Source organism: Podarcis filfolensis, assembly GCF_964270895.1.
Source record: "Podarcis filfolensis genome assembly, chromosome: 16".
Classification (NCBI taxonomy): domain Eukaryota; kingdom Metazoa; phylum Chordata; class Lepidosauria; order Squamata; family Lacertidae; genus Podarcis; species Podarcis filfolensis.
In genome coordinates, this window is record NC_139620.1 from 11580863 (window position 1) to 11605745 (window position 24883).

General features: G+C 46.9%; 1 protein-coding gene across 1 annotated transcript; it reads right to left on the reverse strand.

The window, feature by feature from the left end:
* Positions 1-173: 173 nt before the first annotated feature.
* Positions 174-23662, reverse strand: CATSPERZ (catsper channel auxiliary subunit zeta). The gene is made up of 17 exons (XM_083591357.1): positions 23581-23662; positions 22320-22383; positions 21045-21571; positions 18377-18416; positions 18201-18262; positions 16392-16440; positions 14384-14433; positions 13435-13474; positions 11008-11048; positions 9898-9937; positions 8771-8814; positions 7775-7820; positions 5533-5590; positions 4026-4111; positions 3298-3351; positions 1641-1707; positions 174-367 (listed from the first exon to the last, which is right to left on the reverse strand). The coding sequence occupies exons 2-17, from the start codon at positions 22371-22373 to the stop codon at positions 267-269; spliced, it is 1359 nt and encodes a 452-aa protein (XP_083447483.1). The 5' UTR covers positions 22374-22383; positions 23581-23662; the 3' UTR covers positions 174-266.
* Between the last annotated feature and the right edge of the window lie 1221 nt (positions 23663-24883).

The following is a 24883-nucleotide window of genomic DNA, read 5'->3' on the forward strand; positions in this document are numbered from 1 at the left end:
AGTTACTGTAAGCAGCTCTGTGAAGGCTTATGTGAAAAAACATGGACATAAAACATGCAAATTGAATCAAATGCCGCACTCTCACAGACTCGCAGTACACACGCTGGCCCTGTGCCCTCCTTTGCTGCCCCAGCCCACAGGGGGGCGGGGAAAAACCACAGGATAGGGCGGGATGAAAACACATAAACATTTACTTGTTCTCAAGGTGGTTTCAAGGTACTGGTGGGCAAAGGGTAGGAGGGGCGTCGTTTGCACAGCATCTTCACTCAAAGAACTCTTCTTCCCTGCAGCTGGAGGTGAAGGTGTTCCACCTGCTGCTCCATCTGGATGGTGAGAGGGTGCTCTGATCCTAATTTTTTGTGGTAGTCTGAGGAGGGGTGGTAGAGGGGGAAGAGGTTACTTTTACATGCCACACATTTCCGCAGTTTCTACCATCACAATATGGCGGGGTGCGTAAGTGACCTGAGTCTCTGGGACCTTGCCCTGCCTCTCATGAGATGAGCCTGCTTGATCAGGACAAAGGTCCATCCATTCTAGCATTGCGAGAAGCTTGCAAGTTGGACCTGAGGGCAGCAGAAACTCTGCTCACCTGAAACGATTCCCAGCAGCTGGTATTAAGCAACGTATGAGAAGCCCGCACCTCTGTAGGAACCTCACCCTCCATGATCATGAGAATATAAAAAGAGCCTTGCTGCAGAATCAGGTCAGTGGCCCACCATATGTCTTCTTTTTCAGGGGCAAAATTCGAGACAAATTGCATTCATTTGCTTTGAATGGCCGCCATAGTATAATAGTGTCCTATTTTTTATCTTCAAAATATGGCAACCCTAAATTCTAGTCCCGCATCCTATTCTCACAGTGGCCAATCGGTGGTTCTGCTCCTACTTCCAGGGTTGTTTCCAGAAAGCTATTATGGGAGGCAGGGCCAGTGCTTGATGCCATGAAAGCTTTCCTCTGGTGTCCTGCAGGGCTCCATCTTGTCCCCATGTAATCTAACATCTATAATTCCCCTCATACAGCTACAATTCTGAGAGCAAATCCCCTTTCCCAAGGAACCCTAGGCATTCTAGCTATCTGAGCAGAATTGAGGTCTCCTAACAACTCTTAGCAGCCTCAACAAACTGAAGTTCCCAGGATTCTTTGGGGGGAGCCATGACTGATTAACGTGGCATGCTGCTGCTTCAAATGTATGGTGCAAGATGGGGTGTAAATTACAATGATCATTTCTGAATTTTTGTATCTATACATATACAGTGGTACCTCAGGTTACATACACTTCAGGTTACATACGCTTCAGGTTACAGACTCTGCTAACCCAGAAATAGTGCTTCAAGTTAAGAACTTTGCTTCGGGATGAGAACAGAAATCGTGCTCCGGTGGCGCGGTGGCAGCGGGAGGCCCCATTAGCTAAAGTGGTGCTTCAGGTTAAGAACAGTTTCAGGTTAAGTACGGACCTCCGGGATGAATTAAGTACTTAACCCGAGGTACCACTGTATATTAGTATGAACACATTTTACAGAAGTCCTCCCACTTTGGGGCAGGGAAACAACGTAGAAGTGGTGGCTTGACTTCAAGAGGGAGATGTGTCCTTGTGATCACAAAAGCAGGCTAGACTTGCAGCGCACAAGCCTTCTCCTCACCAAATAGGGTTTCCACTAAGATGTCAAACACTTCTTCCTCCATCACTTCCTGGAGTGGCATGGGCATCTGTGGAATGGGGAAGCGAGCAAGGGATTAGGGAGATACGTTTAAAGTACACACAGAACCCCCTCAACCACCACTACCATCACTTCAAGGTGATATTCTGCTTACTTTTTAAATTCAACCATTTCCCCCCACCCCTTGTGATTTAAAAAAAATCTGAACATTTAGAACATTTTAATAATAACAATGGTTTTATAATTATTATAATTAAATGATTATGTATCATCATTGAATATTACATTTATTCATCTCCAGCTTTGTAAAGGGTCTTGAAGCGACTTATAATTGCAAAAAACATTCAAGTCCAAAGTCCAAAGGGAACATTAAACAGAGGGCTCATCCAGACTTCCTTTTGTGTTGTGTTTCTAGGCACAGGTCTGGGCTTTCCATGTCTGAATACCAGGGGTTGGGGGGCGGGGTTTGGTCCTGGTGCTTCCCCCGGGAAAATCCGCATTATGCTGCTGAATCAGAGCAAATGGCAGTCAAATTTGCAGCAGATTGCCATTTGCTCTGATTCAGCAGTAACGTGCGGGTTTTCCCAGACAAAGTGCTGGGACAAAAAAGGCCACTTGGATGCAGATCTGGAAAACATGGAGCTGTGCCTAGAAAGCACAGAGCAAAGGTACCTGTATGTCAGCCTCCAGGGAAGAGGCAGGGAACCCTTTTCAACCCAAGATCCACATTACCATGTGTGCAACGCCTTACAGGGGCCACATGGTACTGGTGGGTGGGGCCAGAGGCAGATGTAACTTTTACCTTTGTACACAGTAGGCTAGTGAAATGCAGAAGTGGATGCAGCAGGAGGCAAAATGTGGGTGAGGCACTGGATGCAACGTTTATTTGTGTACAGCAAACTTTGTTATTGTTGTTGTTTAAAAGGTAAAGGTAAAGGGACCCCTGACCATTAGGTCCAGTCGTGGCTGACTCTGGGGTTGCGGTGCTCATCTCGCTTTATTGGCCGAGGGAGCCGGCGTACAGCTTCCGGGTCATGTGGCCAGCATGACTAAACAGCTTCTGGCGAACCAGAGCAGTGCACAGAAACGCTGTTTACCTTCCCGCCGGAGTGGTGGTACCTATTTATCTACTTGCACTTTGACGTGCTTTCGAACTGCTAGGTTGGCAGGAGCAGGGACCGAGCAATGGGAGCTCACCCCGTCGCGGGGATTCGAACTGCCGACCTTCTGATCGGCAAGTCCTAGGCTCTGTGGTTTAACCCACAGCGCCACCCGCGTCCTGTTGTTGTTGTTTACATCCCCCTTAAATAAAAAGCCAAAGGTTCCCAAAAACCCATATGCACCTCTCTGTTTACCATCCAGACAAGCAAGAAGGCATTGTTTCAGGCAGGCGACAGTACTCTAACCGTTCAACACAGACAGTGGAGAATGCTGAGGGCTTGATAGAAAGACCTGGAGGGCCACTTTTGGCCCTGGGCCTGAGGTTCCCCAGCTCTGCTCTAAGGGAAACATTCAAAGTGTTTTGAGGACTATACTTCTCATCAATAAATAACACCACCCAAAAGTGAAGTGGTGATATCACAGGTCACGGCGTTCCTTGCAATACGACTGAAAGGTCGAATTGTTGAAAGAGGCTTACAGCTATTTTGCTGTCCCGCTCATGTTTCAGTAGCCTTTGCTTGTAAATTTTATCCTAGGATGAAAGGAAAAGGACCAGTCAGTTACGGATTGGCAGCTTTCCCCCTTTTCAAAGCCATGCATCAGTACCCAGAGATTCCAATCCCTACATTAGAAAGAAAGAAAGAAAGAAAGAAAGAAAGAAAGAATCATGAAAACCCACCAGCATTTTAGTATGGAATTCTTCCAATAAACACATTTCTATATGCAGTTTGGACCAATGCACACGTTTTTACAAACAATTTCCCTCTATCTAATGCATTCTTGTATGTCCTTTTCATGAATAAATACATTTGTTTGTACACTGACTTTCCCCTAATAGAAGCATTTTTTGCAAACACTGGTCGGAGAATTGCACTGCAAAAATTCAGGTAAACGCAAGCTTTGAAGGATATCTGTGCTTCAGTTTGCATATTGTTCTCAAAAACAGGAAATTGGATAGATTTGTATTTAAATGAAATCAAATTACTCCCCCATCTCTCCTCCCCACCTTGAATCTGGATGACAGATTTTGCCGCCTGAGGAAGAAAACCCAACTGTGGCCTTCCCCAATGGTGTTAAATATCGAATCTGCCACCAGTGAGTGGCCTCTGTTAACAAGAGTTGTCTGTTTAAGAGCGTAGTCCATCTTTTTCCCCTTCCCCCGAGAGGAACCCATTGTTCCATTGTCTTAGCTGCATCTACACACACCTGAGTAAGCTGGCCCACGTGATACCCATGTTGGTGGGCCATCTTCCAGTGGCTTATTTTTTGCCCCATGTTCCAGACAGAACTTCCTGTGTGAAGTGAGGAAACAAGACGTAAGAAGCTGAACATAGGGTAAGGACGGGGAAACATGTTCATTTTGGTTTCTCATTATTCCAATCTTAAGCTGAGCTCTCCACATTCTCCTCATCAGTTCACCAACTAGTTTTTTTGAAGTCATCCTGAAAATCCACCAGCGTTTTTAGTGTGGATGTCTCCTAATATACACAATTCCCACGCAAACTCCAAATTTCCATAATAGCACATACTCAGCCATGAAACTCACTGGGTGATCATGGGGCCAGCCACAGTCTCTCAGCCTAATCTACTTCACAGGGTTGCTGTGAGAATGAAATGGGGAGGAAAATAACCACTTTGAAGAAGAAAAGTGGCATATAAATGCACACATGACCTTAGGATACACATTTCTCTCAATTCCATCAAAATTAGGGGCATGGTTGCTGGTGACAAGGAAGGGAGCCTTTTCTGTGGCTGCTCCCAGATTGTGGGATTTCTGCCCAAGAGCAGCTAGACTGGTTCTCTCCTTGTCATCTTTCACCAGCAGGCTAAGACCTTCCTGTTCAGACAAGCTTTTGAAAACTAAGATGCAGACAATAGTGATCACTAGGTTGCTGTAAGCCGCCCAGAGTGGGGTATAAATATAATAATCGATGGGGAAGAAGAAGAAGAAGAAGAAGAAGAGGAAGAGGAAGAATATTGCTGCCAGGGCAATCTATCTTTTATTTGCTGGTTCTAAATGTGCTTTGTTGTATTTCAACTAATGTTTTAAACTCATTTGTTTTCATTAATTTGTATTAAGTGTTAAGATGCTGAATCCCAACTTGGGAGAAAGGCAGGATATAAATACCTTAAATAAATAAAATTAAATAATTATTTGACTGGGGGTCTGCATGGCAAAATTCAGAATGCAGGAGGATGGGTGAATTTGGGTTCATCTATTGCTTCAAATTCAGGATGAATGTGCCCTAAAGCACTGGTAGATTTTCAGGAGAAGTCTGGGAGGGGGAGGGACAGGCCCATTCACTTATCTAGGGGCCCTTCTCAGCGGCGGAGCAAGCCAATCAGGTGCCTGGGGTGGCATGCGTGCCTTGCGCCAGGGGCAGGGCCAGCTGCCTGCGGGGCGGGGCAAGTTGGGGCAGGATGCTCCGTGGGGCCTCCAAGGAGTCTGCCTGCCTCCTCCCACTCAGCCACTCTACAGCTGAGGGGGAGGCGGTGGGTGGACCATTTGGGGCAGAGCGGAGCCTGCAGGTGCCCAAGCCACCATGTCACTCCCAGGAGAGATGCATGGCTCGGGCACGCTGCAGGGCCCGCAGTGAGTGTCGCCCAGCATTTTGTCACCCTCCTCAGTGCTGACACCCGAGACGGCCTGCCTCTACCACACACCCCTTCCTCCGCCCCTGGTCCTTCTCCCACTCCGGTGATACAACCTCACCTACAGTTGAAGGCAAGGATTCACCCTTCTGTGTGCCATCCTTTGCAGCTGCTTCAGCCTGTTGGGCAGGAGTTTAAGAGTTTAGAAGCAAGAAGAAGAGGTAAAGAAATCTGTTAACTAAAAATCACTATATAGGTAGGGCTGCCATACATCCAGGTTTCCCTGGACATAGCATTCAAGCAGAATTTTCAAAAATTGATAAAATGTCCGGGAAAACATGGGCCTATGGCAATCCATGTTGGAAGTCTTGTTTTTTTGGCGAATATCCTTAAAAATAGATGGAAAATGTCAAGTTTTCTGGAGATTTTGCAACAACTCAATAGCTCAACAACTGCAATAGCTCAACAACTTCTGTGTCTGAATTTTCAGTTTCTGAAATATGGCGACCCTAATCCAGGTCAAGGCAGACCAACATCAAAAAGACAGCTACAACAACATTTAGCATTTGCACTAGCTCACTCATAATGTTCAAAACACTTCACAGGTCTTACCTGCATCGTGATATTTCTAAGAACCATAGAAGACAGGTCAGTACAATTAGCCCCACATTGCGGGGTTAGGGGTTGCTTGCCTAATAAGGCCACTGTCCTAAGCCTCACTTCTAGATGAAGTATTCTGACTCAAGTTTCTGCTTCTGCCAAATTATTTAATACAGAAATTTGAATGATACATAGGCAAGGTGGGGGTTAAAGGCACAGCAGGCATGGGTGTAGCCGGGGGGGGCAACTGCCCCCCAGTGGCGTAGCGTGGGGGGTGCAGGGGGGCCGGCCGCACCGGGCGCAACATCTGGGGGTTAGGGCAAATCCACGGGTTAGGGGGCGCAAATCCACAGGTCAGGGGGCGCAAATCCACGGGTTAGGGGGTGCAAATTACTTGCCTTGCCCCGGGTGCTGACAACCCATGCTACGCCACTGCTGCCCCCCATCAAGTAAATACATAAAAAAGACTTAACTAAAAGTAGAAATTGTAGAAAGATTTTGACATTTTCCTGAGCACTTGGGGCCAAAAGAAAGTAATTTAAAACAACTGTTACTGAGACATTTCATTCTAAATCTGCTAGGCAGACAGAAAATGATGACAGGTGGGTGTCCTGCTCACCCCACCCCGGCAACATACAGCAGGTGAATTGTGAGCTGAGATGGATGTTGAGCCAACAAACTACCTGCCCCCCTCTCTCTTTCCTTTGAAGAGCGAGGCAGGTCCCAAGCTTCAATGTGGCAAGCTTTTGAACACTGGCATCATGTGCTGATGATCGCCTGTCCCCATCAGCAGGGACTGAAGGGCTTTGAACATGGTTCAGTATATTGAAGTATATGCTGCAATTGCCTCAACCCATGCCTGCTGTGTTCATTGCCACCTCCTCCAGTTAGGAAGAGGCAGCAGCGGATGCCACATGGCTTGCATTAAAACTCAGATAAATGCAGAGGGACCACTACTGAGCCCAGTCCTTCACCTCCTATGCAGCTGGCTTGGTCTATAGCAGGGCAGAGCAGTCTTTCCTATTGGGCTTACTGGTGCATTGCGCCTGGGCGCTGGCTTCTCAGGGGCACTCCAGCGAGTGGGGGAGCTGTGCGGCTTTGCCGGAGGCCTCCCCTTTCCCTGCACGCCCGCTAGCTATGCCCTGTCAACCATATGGCTGGCAGGTGTGCAGCTTCCTTCCCAAGCCTCCGCAGGAGGACAGCGATCCCCGCAGAGGCTTGGGGAAAGGTTGACAACTCTGGGAAAGGGGGGGCGCCGGAGGGATCTTTGAACCACGGCGCCGGATATGCTTAAGACGGCCCTGTAGCAGGGATCCCCAAACTTTGGTCTCCAGCTGTTTTTGGACTACAACTCCCATCACCCCTAGCTAGCAGGACCAGTGGTCAGGGATGATGGGAATCGTAGTCCAAAAACAGCTGGAGACCAAAGTTTGGGAAACCCAGAGCTAGGCCAACCAGTATTTTGACTTGGTAGAAGACAGTCTCCTATGTTCCTGCCATATAAGGACCCATTCAAGGCTGGCAAAAGCCCTCAAGGATGCCAGCCTAGATGTGCCTTTGGTCTGATCCGGTCTTTTCTTCTGTTTACATGCTACACCAGGCTTGCCAAGAAGGGCCACAGATAACCATCCTACCAGCAAGATTTTCATGGGCTTGGTGGCCACAGGAAATGCCTAGTGTCGCACTCTCTGGAGGCTGGGTCCAAGCAGCAGGTGGACAGTCCTCCTGAATACCAAAAGCTTACAGTTCTCTGCACTCCCTACCTTCCTTTTCTCCTCAGGAGAGGTCTCAAAGGGCACTGTCTTGCTACTGCAGGAAATGACGAGGGTGGGGGAGGAGAAAGATAGATCCAGGGTTAGAGTTGACAGGCTGTAGGAGAAGGTTCATAGATTATGGGGAGAGGGGAGGCAAAGCCACCTTTGGTCAATGCTGTGGTGCTAGAACACTAGCTCAGCATGCAGAAGATCCCAGGTTCATTCCCCAGCATCTCCAGGTAGGACTGGGAAAGACCCCCACCTGAAACCCCGGAGAGGCAATTGTAGGCAATATTGCACTAGACGGATTAACAGTGAAGGCCAACGGGGCAGTTGTTTGGGGTGGCAAATTTGAGGAGGTGTTGCATTGTGACTGGGGAGAGATAGATAGGAGGACAGAAGAACCTCCCTGATCCTCTCTTCAAGAGTACCAGCTCCATGCCACCCCTGGAGTGGCTCTTACTCCTTCCAGAAAGGCCACCATATTGTGAGAGATGAGTTTGTACACAGCTCTCTCATCTCTAGGGGCAATAAATATTTTCTGCCCAGGGGCAAGGGACACAATAAATACTTGTGGTCTCTAACTCAGTGTAAAGGATATTATTTTGTTGTGCCTACAAAGGGAATTATCTTTCATTATTATTTATTCATTAAATTTGTATACTGCTCTTCATCTGTCTGAGTCTGCGCTCATACTGCGACTCTCAGCCTCTACACCCCCCACAATTGCTCAAACCACCTGCTTCTAGCACCTCCCAGCTCGTCCCTTCCCCAGATTGCTCCCCAGTGTCCGACCACCATGATCCAGGATCTAAGTTGCTATCTTCTGTGTCCTCCCCGGGGGGGTTCTAAGGCAGGCAGCTCCCACCACTCTTCCTCATCCAGCCAGTCCTTGACACTTGAGGAGTTCGCCCTGTGCTTTTTGGCAACACTGGCTGGGGCATCTCTGCCACAAATTTGAAAGTAGGCGCAGCATTCCAAGGTCACCCTCACTTGGATTCATACCTTGAAGAATGGAGGTCTGGTTTCTTTGACTCATCCTGTTCTTCCTGCAGTGACATTTATAAATTAGAGGGTGACTCTCCAGCAAAAAAAAAAAAAAGTAATTTAGTCATGGCAAGACTTTGGGAGCAGGAGGGGTCTCCCCTCCATTATTGTATTTTATTTTTATTGTATTATTGTATTTTGAAGTGAATGAAGCAATATACGCACAATATAAAGCAGAGGTGACGAACCTGGTGCTCCCCAGGTTTTGCTGGACTACAACTCCCATCTTCCCCGACAACTGGCCAGGCTGGCAGGAGCTGATGGGAGTTGGGTGTCCAATGATATCTGGAGGGCCACAGTTTAGCCAACATGGGGCTCATAAGACCATAAAAGCACAGAGTCTAATATTAGCCAACTGCACCACTCATCTCTATCCCAACCCATGGATAATCTGGGCAAAAAAGAAGTAAAGACTTGATTCCAGTCAAAGAGTTGGAAGGGACCCTGAGGATCATCAAGTCCAACATCCTACAATGCAGAAATACGCAGCTGTCCTATACGGGGATCGAACCTGCAACCACACTCTAACCAACTAAGCCAGGGGTCTGCAACCTTTAAGACAAAGAGAGCCACTTGGACCCGTTTCCGAAGAAAAAAAAACTGGGAGCCGCAAAACCATTGCGATATTTAAAACAAATATATCTCTGGAGCTGCGATCTGACAGCGGGCGGGAAGGTGACGTCAGGATGGTGCGTGACTAACGCACGCACCGCCCCCATGCGACATCACAGCCAGTACAGCGCCCGCCACAGTGGGGAGTGTCGGGGCGCACAATGCGCCTCCTCCCCTCGCTAGTATCCGCCCCGGAGCCGCGGCAAAGGTGTAAAAGAGCCACATGTGGCTCCGGAGCCGCGGGTTGCTGACCCCTGAACTAAGCTATCCAGGCATATTCCCTTACACACTTCCTCCCTGTCTGCCACCCAACACATCTTAAAGAGATGAAGGGTCCAGGTAAGCACCTTGGAAAATTACAATTATTGACCTTCAAAGTGCCTCCCCCCACCCCCACCCCCAGGCCAGCAATCCAAATATGCTGGGCAACCCACCATTCAGGGATGAAAGATAAACAAGAATAAGCGGCCTACCTCATCGTCAGATAAATCCTGGCTCAGGATCTGAGTTAACCTTTAAAAAAGAGAGAAGGTCCTGTTCAGAGAAACATCCTATTTTCCAAGAGAAAGCACACTGGGAAAGAGGTGGCCTACAACAGAAATTTGAGAGTATGGCTTGTCTGCTGTCTGTCAAGATACCTCATAATGTTCACTGATTGCCTTTTCCTGGCCATTCTGGGCCATTCTTTTGAAATTGTGAATACCTTGACTCCAGCATCCATTTTCACAGATAAATGTATAGATATCTGCTCTTTTGACAAGTCTGCTTGGAGAGTTATCAGTACTTGTTATAGCAGTTTCACAAAGGGGAGTCTCATGAATAATGTGCTGCTTTGTGACTGGAGGAGTCTTGAGGCTGACTAGGGGTCAGACATGGTTGCTTTAATGCTCTCCGTACTAGTTCAGTGCAAGTTTTACTGGGGAAAGTGTCATTTCACTAAGAAATTGGTGGATTCACCGAGAAATAGGGCTAAGTGAAAATAACCACTGTAAATGGGCACATCTGGATACTTAGTTACCTTTTAACTGAATTATGTTGCAAAGGCCATTTGCAGAAGGGCTCCGGGCTCTGGCAATCCACGCTATGCCACTGTCCTTCACTTCTGCCCCCCAGCAATTCCACTGCCACCGTGCACCAAACTCACCAGGAGATGGGGCGCTTCCTCAAAATATTGCCGCTTGGCTTCTCCACCCCTGTGGTGGGGCGGGGAACTGATTGGCAACATGGCACTCAGGAATGCCCCAGCACTTGCTGAACTTGGCAGGGGCCTGGGTGCTCCTCAAAGCATTGTCGTTTGGCTTCTCACCATGGTTTTGGAAGATGATCAGTAGCACCATGTAGCGGAATGCTTCCCTCTTGGTGGCAGAAGTGATGGGGCAGGCAGACCACCACCTCTTTTACTTCCACCACCTGAGATGGGTTTCTTCAGTCCACCTCATGGGTGGGGTGACTCTGCTTATTCTGAACACATATGGAAGGGCCACAAGCTCCCTTCCCCTGCCCTTGGTTCTTGCCAACATTTCTGCACATTGCCATGGATTTGAAAGTACCCACAGTGTTCCAGAGCATTTCTGCTTTTGTACCTTGAGTCTTTCAGGGACAGCTGATGCTTCGTTTTCATTTGCTGCAATAACAGGGATACATTAGAAGGCACACTATGCTCCACCCCAGAAACTGCTCCCTGCATCATCAACATCAACATCATCATCATCATCATCATCATCAAATTAAATTTATATCCTGCACTTCCTCCCAAAGAGTCTACAAACAATCACACCACACACGCTCACAGCTACAGATAGGTAGCCGTGTTGGTCTGCCATAGTCAAAACAAAAAAATTTTTTTCCTTCCAGTAGCACCTTAAAGACCAACTAAGTTAGTTCTTGGTATGAGCTTTCGTGTGCATGCACACTTCTTCAGGTGCATGCACACGAAAGCTCATACCAAGAACTAACTTAGTTGGTCTTTAAGGTGCTACTGGAAGGAAAAAAAATTTTTTGTTTTGACTACACGCTCACAGGTAATACTTTCAAGGTTGCCAGGAACAGAAACTTTCAAATGCCTGGGCAACCAGGAATGTTTTACAATTCCTCCCAAAAGTTACTAAAGAGAGAGGAGGGCATCCACAAATGGGGAACAGTCACTGAAAAGGCCCTGTCATGGGTCATGGGCCAATGCCCACTGGGCAGCACTCAGTGGTGAGGCAGCAGCATCAGGGTATCCCTTCTGCTCATAGGGCCCAAGGTGGACAATACTGGGAAAGGCACTCTCTTTTGCTAGTACTAATATTTTTAATTGGGCCCCATAGTTCACTGGCAGCCAGTGCATCATTTTCGGGGCTGGTGACAAAATGGTCCCACGGAGCTGCCCCACTTGCCTATCTAACAGCTGCACCCTACACTAGCTGCAGCCTTCATATAGTCTCCAAGGGCAGCCCTGTACAGAGTGCATTACAGTAGTCCAGATAGGAGGTCAGCAGAGCATGAGCAGTGGAGGCCAGTACACAACTCTGTGAACATTCAGTAAAGCCTTCAACTGTTTGGGATCTGAATCCTTGAAGGACTATCTCCCTTCCCATGAGCCTGTCCACACATTGTCTGGTAATTAGGGTGGCCTTGCTCTCTGAGTCTCTGTTCCTGAAAATGTGGAAGGCAGGGAAATGCAGAGATGCATACTTTCTCTTCAGGGGCACCTAGGCTGTGGAACTCTCAGCTTCATGAGATATAGTACATTACTTTCCAAAGCACATTTAGGGATAATCTTTTTTGGACATGCTTTTTATGGGGGGGATGCTTTTTAGCAACTGATTTATCTGCAGTTAACTTTGGATAATATTGGCTGCTGATTTTATTTTATTTTAATGCTGCTTTCCTTCTGCAGGTTTTTGTTTCATGGTTTTCCTGGTGTATGATGAGATTGTTTGAGGGTCTGAAAGTCCTACGCAGCATGGAAGGAGCAGGATACGAATTCTAAAACACATGCATCCCTCACCACTTCCTGTCTCCCAAATCTCTCTATATTGTATCTTTTGCAACCTCCAGCTTGCAACCCCACTGTACCACTAAGTCACCATGTGACCATAAGGAATACCCTTGCTAGACCAGAGCAAATGGCAGCCGAGTGGTGAAGATGCACCTATTTAGCTCTGGCCTTTGACACCTGTGTTTTCAGGACCCTCCTACTCCTGCAACTGTCATTATTGTGTGTGCAGTGTATTTTTACTGAGTTTTTAAAAATCCTAAATATAAAATCAATGGCATAATAACAATAATTTTCATAACCAAGTCAGAAATTGTATCATAATAAGGATGGGGAAGAAGGCAAAGAAAAACAAAGAACAATCACTGGGCAAATGTAAAAAAACCCCCACAATCTTCAGGGATCATATCCAGTAAGAATAACAAAAGAAACCTGATTTATATTGCAGTTTCATGATATGCGGGTACAAAAAATATATGAAAGGGTATGTAAAGATAAAAATAACAAAACAAAAAGCTTCAGATTAACCACATTGACTGTTATTTGTTTTCAGAGTTTTTAATTCTGAATTTTAAATATTGTTTTAACTTGCCTTGGAAACTGATGGTTAATGGCAAGTAATAATGTTGTTGTTGTTGTTAGTCCTCCACCTGGCTTGCCTTCTTGATTTTTAAATGAAAAGGCAGAGGTGTCTGGTGCATATTGTGACTGGCAGGGCACAATGCACCCAGCCCATCAGTAGATAACACCAGAGCCAGTGGCAGGCACTGACTGAGCTAACTAATTCTAGCTTTGACCCCATCTTCCTCCTCCCTGATGGGTTATACAAGGGGCAACGCTGAGACTAGGAAGGAAGAAGCTGACTGATGGAGCCACCTCCCATGGTCAGGTTCTAAGGAGGAAGGAAGGCAGGCAGGTGGGGACTGGCTGAGAAGTTGGTGGGGCAGGGCCTCATTTGCTCTACAGCATGTCAAGGGATCCCATGGTTCATGGATGAGAGTGAAGAACAAAGATAAATTGAGATGCCTACCTGGGCGCTGGGCGGCTCGGAGCTGAGCAGTTTAGCTAACCTTTAAGAAAGAAAGTACCGTAAGTCCAGGTCAAAAATCTGTCCTGTTGCCCAAGAGCTTCCATCTCTATTGTGGCCAGTAGAGTTGTAGCAATTTCAAAAGTTCAGGGTCCCTACATGATAGTCACAGTCACGTCCCCTTCTAAAATGATACAACCTTCTAAGATTATACAGCAATGTTATAATCATACAATAATAATACATAGGGGTCCTTCTCCTAGATGGAGAGTGGAGTTCCATAGGGGTTTGGATGCCTCCTTCCAGCAACTCCTGCAGCCAAGCTGGTGCCAAATGTATTGATTTGATTTGCTTTGGAAAATATCAGCGTGGCCAAGAGAGAGGTCTTGTTGTCTGGGTAGTCCAGGACCTCCATACACACTGCCAAGGCTCGTGCCCCAGAGAGAACAAATAGGGATATAGTGCAATGATTCATGTGCTGTCTTTAAGCGAGTTCTACTATTTTCTGGGCACACATACAGGCAATGGTTGTGCTCCAGTATCTTCTTTTGGAGTGAATTAAGTTGACTTAAGTTGTGTTTCCCTTGAAGTTCCATGGTATGTAACAGAACTTGCACACCATTCTCTGGGAACCAAAGCACCTTGAGATGTCAGTCTTCCTAAATGCTTAGATTTGGAGCCTATATAGAACGATTCTTCCCCAGTGTCCTTCTCACGGCACCTTCTCCAGTGGAGCCAATTCTCAGTTGCTGACTCTCCTTTCACTCTGATTGGCTCCAGTCAGCACAAAAAGTGATAAGACTGCTTCCCAGTCACTAAGGAAGCTCCCCTTTCATGCTGATTGGGAGATACCACAGGGAGGCTTTGTTCTCCCCTAATGCTTTTGGCACCCCTCCCGCCCCAACAGATTTGAAAGTGGTTGTACCAGCCCATGATTATCCCAGTTTCATACCTTGGATGCATATTCTTTCTCTTATACTTTTCTGGCACTTCTGAAGCTTTCTGCAATAACGTTTATAGATTAGAAGGGACACTCTCCCAACAGTTAGCTCCACCCCACCCCTCACTGACAAAACCCACACAATTTGGCTCGCTGTCTGCTATGGCAAAATTTAAAGTAATGAATTGCATTATTCCACACCATTCCCAACGCATATTGGTTGTGGTGAACTGAAAACTATGACAGTGAATACCAATTGTATTATCTGTTTTGATTTCCATCCTGGATATGAAACAAGTAAGCAAACATTGGCAATCCCCCCCCGCCCCCGTTTCTCTTTTCATTTGAGTTCTCTGACAGCCCAACCCCTCACTACACCCTGTCTGCTCCCTCAACCCCAGTGAATGCAGCACAGAACCTTATGAGTGACCCTCTTCTCAAACCTGCCCATCCCACTATAGCTTGTCCCTTATAAGTCCAGTATTGAGCTTCACTATGACCTTTGCTCCCCACACCCCAGAAAATCAGAGCACATTGGGCCTTGTTTGCACGTGACAATAAACTATGGTTTGCCTCAACATGTCTCTCCCCACTCAAGGTAAAGGTAAAGGTACCCCTGCCCGTATGGGCCAGTCTTGACAGACTCTAGGGTTGTGCGCCCATCTCACTTAAGAGGCTGGGGGCCAGCGCTGTCCGGAGACACTTCCGGGTCACGTGGCCAGCGTGACAAAGCTGCATCTGGCGAGCCAGCGCACGGAAACGCCGTTTACCTTCCCGCCAGTAAGCGGTCCCTATTTATCTACTTGCACCCGGGGGTGCTTTCGAACTGCTAGGTTGGCAGGCGCTGGGACCGAGCAACGGGAGCGCACCCCGCTGCGGGGATTCGAACCGCCGACCTTTCGATCGGCAAGCCCTAGGTGCTGAGGCTTTTACTCACAGCGCCACCCGCGTCCCCCCTCTCCCCACTACCTTGGTTTATTTCTCATTTGCTGCTCATGGATTGCTTGGGGGCGGGGGACTAAACATATGAAGGGGAAATGGTGGGGTCACTACCATCCAGAAGCACAGTTCACTGATGCACAGTCAAACGTCCCAGAATAAAATGTTTGAATGCAGACCAAGAGGTTAAATGCAAAGGGATGGGGGATTATGTAGAGCAGCGTTCCCCTCCATTAGGAAGGGAGGTTCTTTGAACCTATGAAAGAAACAGGATAACGGGAACCCCAGAGCAGTTAGTTACTGAGAGCCAGTGTGGCATAATGGTTAGAGTGTTGGCATAGGACATGGGAGAGCAGGGTTCGAATCCCCACTCAGCCATGAAGCTAACTGGGTAACCTTGGGGGCCACTCACCATCTTTTAGTCTAACCTAGCTCACAAGGTTGTTGTGAGGATGAAATGGGGAGGAGGAGAACCATGTACACCACCTTGAGAGCCTTGGAAGATAAAGGTGGTATATATATATATATATATATATATATATATATATATATATATATATATATATAAATAATACTGAACCTATAAATGAGAGGAGCTTTTGATCTCAACAGAGACAGATGCTCACCAGGTGTTTTGTTTTGTTTTTAAAGAAGCAGGAACCTTAGGGATGGCGGGGGTAGTAAGTAAACCCTCAAATTATGGTCCAGGTTTGGACAACGTTGGAGAGTTTTTGCCTAGATAGAATGTCTCCTTGAACTAATACCTCCTGCTTGCCTGGAGGGAGGACAGAGAGGGGTGTGTGAGTGTGTAGGTAGAAACTAGGCTACTGTACGAAGGAGCATTCTTTGCTCCACCCACTTTGGCCTCTAGCCCTGCTCACCTGTGGCATGTGGCCCCACAAAAATTGCTCAGAAGGGAAGACTGAAAAAGAAGTTCCCCACTTGTGTGTTAAGGAGATTGGCAGAGCCTCCAGGTCAGCCCCTGGCAACTCTCCTGGCATCACTCCCTGACATTTAAAGGTGCTTTAGCTTAACATTCAACAGTGATGGAACAAATCAAGATTTGAATGCACAGACCTACCAATTTCTTCTGGAAAGTAGGAAGATCCCGCATGATTCTCTGAGTTAACCTTGAAGAAAAAGAGACGGCTCAGGTTAAAGTCACATCTTGTTGCTTGGGGAAAAGTGGGGACTAGTCAGGTTGGGCCATCATTGTTAGGGGCAAGGTGCCTGGTGGGGCTGCCGCCTGGGGGCTTCTGCTGCCTGAGGTAGCCACCTCAGGCTGCCTGGCTCTGGAGGCAGAACACAGCCATTTTGGCTGGTAGCCCTTAATAGCCTTACTCTCCATGAATTTGCCTAATCCCCTTTTAAAGCCATCCAAATTGGTGGCCACTGCTGCCTATCGGGGGAGAGAATTCTATATAACTATGCACTGTGGGAAGAAGTGCTTTATTTTGTCTGTCCTGAATCATTCAGCCCAACCCATCTTGAGATTGTTTCAACCACCTTGGAATTGTGTGTGTGTGTGTTTGTGTAAAAAGCATTGATGAACTCCATAAGTGGTAGGTTCCTGATATGATAATCCCTGGTGGCAGGGGAGTTATCCCCAAAATTGTATTAGTGCTGACTGGCTAAAAGCCTGTAGCTGTGGAAACTGATCTGCTTCCCCTGGCACTGCTAATGGTTTGCCTTTTAAGGCTGTTTCAGGAAACATGGATGCTAACTGGAGGGAGGGCGAGACTGTGGGCCAGGATTAGTTTGCTCTGACCCTGCCTGATGGATGCAGGAAGGGAACTGCTTGTTGAGTGATGACCACATGGAATTTTAATTTGGGCATGTTTGTGTCTCCATGGTCAGAAGCAGGGCTAGTGGAGGCCAGTCCATTAGGGCAAATGAGGCATTGCCCCACCAACCTCAGTCTACCCACAGCCAGGCCCCACCGGCCTGCCTCCTTACTTACAACCACTCTAGGTGGCAATGCCACCAGCCTCCTCTTCCTTAGCTTCAGTTGCCCTTGTGAAATTTAGCAGGGAGGACGAGGATGGAAACAAAACTAGAATTAGTTGGCTCCACCTGCCATTGGCCCTGGCGCTGCCACCTGTTGGGCTCCCTGTATTCCACCCTACCAGTCCCCAATGGGCAGGATCCATGACTGAGCACCCAATGGCCACCTTCCCACAAACGCTGCTGGAGGGAGTTCTTAATTCCGAAGCAGAGGGAGCAGTAGCCCTTCCCCTTGTCTGGAGATCTCTTGGGTTTCCTGGGCAAAGCGAAGGGTGAGGCTCGGTCCCTCCTCTAAGCTTTCAGAAGCTTGGCCTTGGATGGCCCCTGGATGGAGGCATGTGGCAAACCCAGGAGCTGCCTCTGGGGCTGTTGAGTGTCTGAAGCCACTGCCACTGTTGCTTTTTAGGGCGTGCAGTATTTGCCTCGTTCCAGGTGCTGGCAACCCATGCTACGCCACTGCCTAGATGGAGCAATTATCTGACTCAGTAGAATACAGTTTCCTACATTTCTATGTTCCTATACTCTGGGAGCTTCCAGACAGCCTGTTTATTGGGCATTTATCCTAGACTGTTTGCATGGAGATTAGACAATGCTGTCTATTTAATGAGCATTCTTTCCCATTTGTTTGTGCAAAGGTTAGACAACATTGCCTCAAAGCAACTGTTATTCTACACATGCCAGTGCACTTCTCTTATTTTAAAAAGTCCCGTCTTTGGGGGAACAAGATTTGTCACACAAGAGCTTCCAGTTGCACAACCTGGATTTGCTGGGATGTGAATGCACCCCACCTGGAAACTAGAAAAGCTCTTGAAGCATTCTCTGTCCTATGTCAATCAGGTGAGTTAGTTATTGCACAGGGCTTGGTGTGTGTGTGGGGGGGTCTTACTTAGCAAAGTAACCAGGTGGTCCAATTTCCTCCAGCGGTTTCTCTCCAATCTCTCTTATTTTCTGTAAATTGAAGTTTAAAAAGTTTTAAAAGCACACCCAATGTGCACTCTCAACCCAGCCTCTTATGAGAACCAGAGGTGATGGGGAACTCCACTTCTTGCCCAGCTTTCTTACCTCTTTGTGTTTAGCCCACAAGCTTCCAGCACTAGATGGTCTGAAGGAGCAGCAAAAAAAAAAGGGGGGAGAGAGAAAAGAAGCAGAGTTCAGGTAATATAAAGTACTCAGGTTGTGTGTGGAAGGAGGCCAGTGGAAAGTCACCCACTCTGCATGCAAAAGGTCCCAGTTTCAATCCCTAATGAATCTCCAGGTAGGGTTGGGAAAGGCTTGCTGCCTGAAACTCTGGAGAGCCACCGTCAGTCACTCTAGACCAGGCCTGGCCAAACTTGGCCCTCCAGCTGTTTTGGGACTACAACTCCCATCATCCCTAGCTAACAGGACCAGTGGTCAGGGATGATGGGAATTGTAGTCCCAAAACATCTGGAGGGCCAAGTTTGGCCATGCCTGCTCAAGACAATACTGAGCTAGATGAACCCAGTAGTCTGACACAGTAACAGGTAGCTTCCTAGAACTTAAGAACTGCATTTGAAGGGCAGTGCCGCAGGTCAGCAGCAAGAGCACCTGTTTTGCATGCAAAGGATCCCAGGTTCAACAACAACAACAACAACAGCAGCAGCAGCCCAGCCATCTGGCAGGGGTTCCCCAGCCACACGGTCTGGCCACCTCCAGGTAATACAGTAGTTGTCGAACGGCTTGGCTCCCAAACTTATCGGCTCCTGAACACTGCAAACCCAGGAGTGTCCCAGTTTGCGAACGTTTTTTGGAAGCCAAATGTTTGACTTGGCTTCCGATTAAGTGCAGGAAGCTCATTGGTTTTTGAATGGTTCCAGGAGTCGAACGAACTCCTGGAACGGATTAAGCTTGACAACCAAGGTACCACTGTACTGGTAATATAAGAATTAGAAACTCAGGGTGTCTATTTTTTATTTTAATAATGTTGCAGTGTTTTGCTTTTAGTTAGAATGCATGAAAGAAAAGGTTTGCTTTCTGTGCGAGGGTCTTGTGGGCTTGCATTTCACAACCCTATGCTCTTTAGGTCATAAGCAAGAAATCTTATCTAGCCCTGTGAGCCCTGAGAGTGGCACAAACACAAGGTCCCCCAGGATGTTATTCTAAGTCTACCACGTGTTAATCAAAAATCCTTGAAGTTTCCTGAAAGATAGAAGTAGGAACGTCAATAAAGACGGATCATGAGCTAGGTTGCCAGGGTAACGTGTGACATCCAAAACCTAAAATGGTCAAATGACCTAGGCGTTTCTGGTCACCACAAGGTACTTAGGGGGTGAGGCTGATAGAATGGAGCCATATGTGTTTTGCTTCTCATGACCTGTAACCCTTCCTGACATAGGTTTGAGAATGCTTAGATGTTTTATGATTCTTTGCTTGCTGTGTTTGAACTACTATATAAGGTTTTGTTCTGATGTGCCTTGGGACAGACCTTTTTAACTGGCTGTGTCCTATTGCAATAGAAATAAACACTGGGTCCCTCCTGGATGATGGACTTGAATTAGTTTCCTTGGTTCCATGGTTTATTTAAAAGGTGGTACCTCACCTGGGTAATGAAACAAGGTGGTGTAGAAGTGAATTCTTACCACACTGGGAAAGCCAAAGTCCTTTAATAGCCCCTGTCAGTCAGTATGGACTAGACAGACTAATGGTTTGACTCAGTATAAAACATTGTTAGAGTCAGGAAGGGAGTGGGGGATCAACTGTGTATTGCAAAACACTTAGCACCAGTCATATGCAATGGCACATACCTTTCCAGGAAATTGGGGTACATCCAGTGTTTGCTGGTGACAACGCAGGGCAGCATGTGGGCACAAGGAAAAGTGCCTCCAGATTACTGGCTTGCTTTCTCCACCCACCCACAATTGCTTGGAGCTTGGAGTTACTTGAAGGAAATGCACTCTCCGCATACAAACCATAAATCAATAGATAAAATCAGAAAGCACAGAGTTGTCTCCCACCAAGTAGACACCTTCAAGTCAATAGACTTTAGTTAGTTGGTATATTCCTCTCCTGGTCCTGCTGCCTGCTGCACAGGCTACCCAAGGCTAAGGCTTACATACACCCCCATTTGCCCTCCGACTTCCCCCCAGGGAAACCTGATCTCTAGCTCTGAATCGGAACAAACGGCAATGGGGTTTCCTGTTTGTTTCAGTCTAGCACTAAACAAGGGAAAGTGGAAGAGCAAAAGCAAAACCACTCGGACCTGTGCCTAGAGAGTCCACTTGGGATAAGCAGAAGTGTGGACGAGCCCTAAGTCATGGTTTGGCTAAGTGTTGTATCCAAGCCTGTGGTTTGTCTTGCGCCAGACAGATCACAAGCTGGGACCAAGGTTTGTTCTATGGCGTATCACTTGTGGTTTGTTAGTTTGGGGGAGAAAAATGATGACTCCAGCCGGCCTCAGGAAGTGTGGCAACTGTAGCACTGGGGGTGGGGGGAAGAAGTTGCAATCTTTACTCCGGGAACTTGCCTGTTTGCTAGTGTTAAGCCCATCATTGCTTTGCTTCCATTCTCGTTTGGGAGTAGGCCATTATTATTTTGAAATTTATTCCAAGCCAAGCATCACTTTGATTTTTCAGTGTAGGAGGCAGAAAATATCTGAGACTCCCAGCACTGTAGGCAGGGGGCGGGTGTGTGTGCATGCACTATGCGGTGATGCTAATCTCTACATGTGGGACAGGTTGAGGCAAGCTGGTCTTTTTGGGGAGGGTTCTCTTACCCCTCCTCCTTCTTCTTCATCTCCTCCTCTTTGCTTGATAAAGAGCCTTGTTTCCAAGTGACCTTCTCTGAGGATTCCTCTGCTTCAGCCTGCAGTGATTCACTGTCCCTGCTTTCCTGGGTCTCAGTGTCCTCAGTTTCCCCCTGGGTGTTCTCTTCTTCCGTTCCCTGCTTGGACATCTCCCTCATCCTGCCTTTCCCTGCTTCATCCCATGACGAGGAAGGCTCACTTTCTGCCTTGGACATCCTCTTTGCCGAGACTTTTCTTACTTCACGCTGAGGTGTTCCACGCTCCCTATCCTCCTTGGACTTTGTCTGGGCTTTCTCTACTTCATTCTGCAATGCTAGGCCTCCCTTCCTTTCCTTGGACTTCTCTGTCGCCTTGCCTTTCTGTACTTCACCTTGAAGTGCTGGACTTTCCGCCTCCTCCTGCTTCTCAGCTAAGAGCTTCGCCAATTCGCCCTGCAGTACATTATCCACTTGTTTCCTGATTGCCTTCTGCTCTTCTGTTAGCTGCTCTGTACCAGCCTGTAATGTCAGTTAGGGGGAGAAATTCATTTCAGTTCACATTTCAAGGCAAACCTTCCTAATCTGCACTTTTTGAAACAATACACAAACTGAAACACTGCCATCCTTCAGAATTTGCACTTCTCCAATTTTTGAATCTTTTTTTGTTTTGTTTTTGCAGGTCCATAGGAACTTACCTCCTCAGTCCCACCCTTCCAAAGCGGGGGGGCGGGGACCTCAACAAGTAATCTCCCTTTCTTACCCTGGAAGAAGAAGAAGAAGAAGAAGAAGAAGAAGAAGAAGAAGAAGAAGAAGAAGAAGAAGAAGAAGAAGAAGAAGAAGAAGAAGAAGAATCGGCCCTTGGAAATGCTGTGGGGTGTTGCTGATTTTTTTGTTTTTTGGGGGGAGCCTATGCCACTGCCTCCTTCCCCCTGGGGGGAAAGAAAGAAAGAAAGAAAGAAAGAAAGAAAGAAAGAAAGAAAGAAAGAGTTGAAGTTGAAGTTGAAAAATGTGTCCTCTTTCTTTGTTTTTGGTGGTTTACAAAAAAACAACAACCCTAAACAACTTTGGTTAAAAAGAAAAAAATGCTCAACAATTTCAGAACTTTGGGGGTGCTGGGAATTTTACTTTTTGAAATATGGCCTATTTTCAATAGAAGATTTTTCTTCAAGAAGCTTAGGAATAATCTGAATACAATGCTCAAATCAAGTTCTTTTTAAGGGGAAGACAAAAAAAGGAATCAATGCCTAACCCCACCTGTTCCAATTACCTGCTCTGTTGTGCCTGTAGCAGGCTTCTTCGCTTTCCTGCTGCTTCTATCCATTAGGAAGCCTCTTGGGGGTGTGGGGAGAGAAAAAGAGAGAGATGAGGACCTTCCGTTATGACCCATGCCCATTTCCAGTGGGTTCTGCAATAGGCCTTCATCCCTTTTCTACCAAACACTTTACTTCTGTGGTCCCCTCAATCTGACATGCTTTGCCCAGCCATCTCCCCCAAACTCCGGTAGTTCAGGCACATCAGGGGTGAGCAACCTTTTTGGGCCAGTGGACATTTTGAGAAAGTGCCGTGGGTACCAGTCCCAAAATGGCTGCTCTCTCTATGTGGCATAACACAAAATGGCTGCCTTTGGGAGTGTGGCATAATAACCAATCGGCTATTCCTCCTGAGAGACCCCTACATGCAACATGGACAGGATTGGGTTGCTTATGGGCAATTCCTCCTGAGTAAATCCACCAAAAGGGAGGATTGGGCAAAGTCTTCATAAACCCAACGGAGAGGGGTTCTCACATTTCAGATTTATGAGGCCCAGGACCAATCACAAAATGTTGTTGTGGGCCAAAGCCAGTCACAAAATGGCGACAGATGGAGGAAGAGTTTGGCAGAATCTGCAGGCAGTTTCCTCACTTCTTTTTTTTACTGACGCTAAACTGATCATTGGAAATTACTAAATTCTTTGCCGTGGCATTTTCCTTGCGGCAAGGAGTTTCGTAGCTCAGTTTCCCTCAGCCTAAGTACAAAAGGTGTTTGGGTAGTTTTTTTTAAAGCTCTTTAGACGCTCTGGGCCCTTTCAAGCTTAAATATTCTTATTGCTGGGAAAGCGTCTTCACCTCTCTCACCTCCACCCCTGTGGGGTAGAACAGGACTTGAAAAGACTGCCTCTTCTTCTCCAACAAGAAAAAGAACAGGTCCTTTACAATATGGCAAACGCCACACAAGAGAGCCATTCAGCACCATGGCAACAGAGAACAACAGATCCTTCCCGGGTTCTAGTCGTCTTCCTTCCCTCCTTTGCAGTTGCTGGTTTCTATTTTAAATTATACAGGGCTCTTGTTCCCTTCATAGCACCCAAACACAGGTTGTCCGTGCAACCTGTGCCTTTAAAGCACATGTGAAGCACATAATTTCTCCCAAATAATACTGTCCTTTACTCCACACAATTCATGGCAACCTTTTAACAAACCACAGTGCCAAGGATTCTTTTGTGAGGGAGGGAATGTGCTTTGAATGTTCTTTAATGGAATAGCGCGTACCCAGAGACGCAGAGACATTTCAGGACTTGGAGCAGGCGTTGGTGCCCACCAGGACTTCCTATAGCACCTGCAAAGGTTTCAAGAAATCAGCCCTAAAAAATCTATAGCACATAAGAAGACCCTTCTCTTCCTGCTCAATTCCCTGTTGACACAAAGGTCACATTCACACCATACATTTACAGCACTATTACACCACTTTAACAAAGGACAATTCCCGGGATTGTTAAGGTGTTGTAGTAGCAATTTAAATATATGCTGTTCATCAGATCTGACTCACCCTCTCCTATATTGAACCCCCCCCTTAAACATGCCAATATTTCATTGCACACCCACCCCTAGCAGGGCTGAGATTGCATACCCTCCAACATTTCTCCGATGAAAATAGGGGTCCTGTTTTTAAAATAAAATAAAATATTAAAAAATAATAATAATAAACCCCAGCCATATGACTGGGTCGCCCCAGCCACTCTGAGCAGCTTCCAACATATATAAAAGCATAATAAAACATTAAACGTTTAAACAGGGCTGCCTTCAGATGCCTTCTAAAGGTGATATATATATTTATTTATCTCCTTGGCTTGGGGGTCGCATAACTCCATACCCTCCAACATTTGTCTAATGAAAATAGGGACATCCTAAGGAAAAGCGGGACATTCTGGGATCAAATCAGAAACCGGGACGGCTTTTGTAAATCCAGGACTGTCTCTGGAAAACAGGGACACTTGGCGGGTCTGGGATTGTGACGGAGTCCAGCCGTCATTAAATGGCGCACAGCATAGAAAAATGACACAGAAAGCCAGCTATATTTTCATGATGGATAAGAGCAGCTCCTTTCTCTGCCCTCCTCCGATTTATTCTCCTTTGTTCTCTCCAGCCGCATGGCCGTTTGCCAATGTCTCACGTTACCTCATCCGGTCAAGGCTTTTATTACACACATCACCATATAGGGTCATCACTGCCCAGAGGAAACACAACTCCATTTAAGGTCAATACATTCCAATACATTGTAAAGCTTGGAGTGCTGGTCACGAGGTCAGGAGGTACCCTGCAATATTACAAGCCTCTGCTATGGCTTTATGACTCCCACAGGATTGTCCCCAGCCTAAAATCCTGATAGAAAGGAGAAAAGGTAACTGAATATTGCATACACTGACTGGCAGCAGCTCTGTCGAGTTTCAAACAGGGAGTCTCTTCTAGCCCTACCTGGAGATGCTGGGGATTGAACCTGGGATCCTTTAGCCTGCAAAGCAGATGCTCTCCCACTGAACTACCAATGTAGTGAACCACAACCAGAGCATGTAAA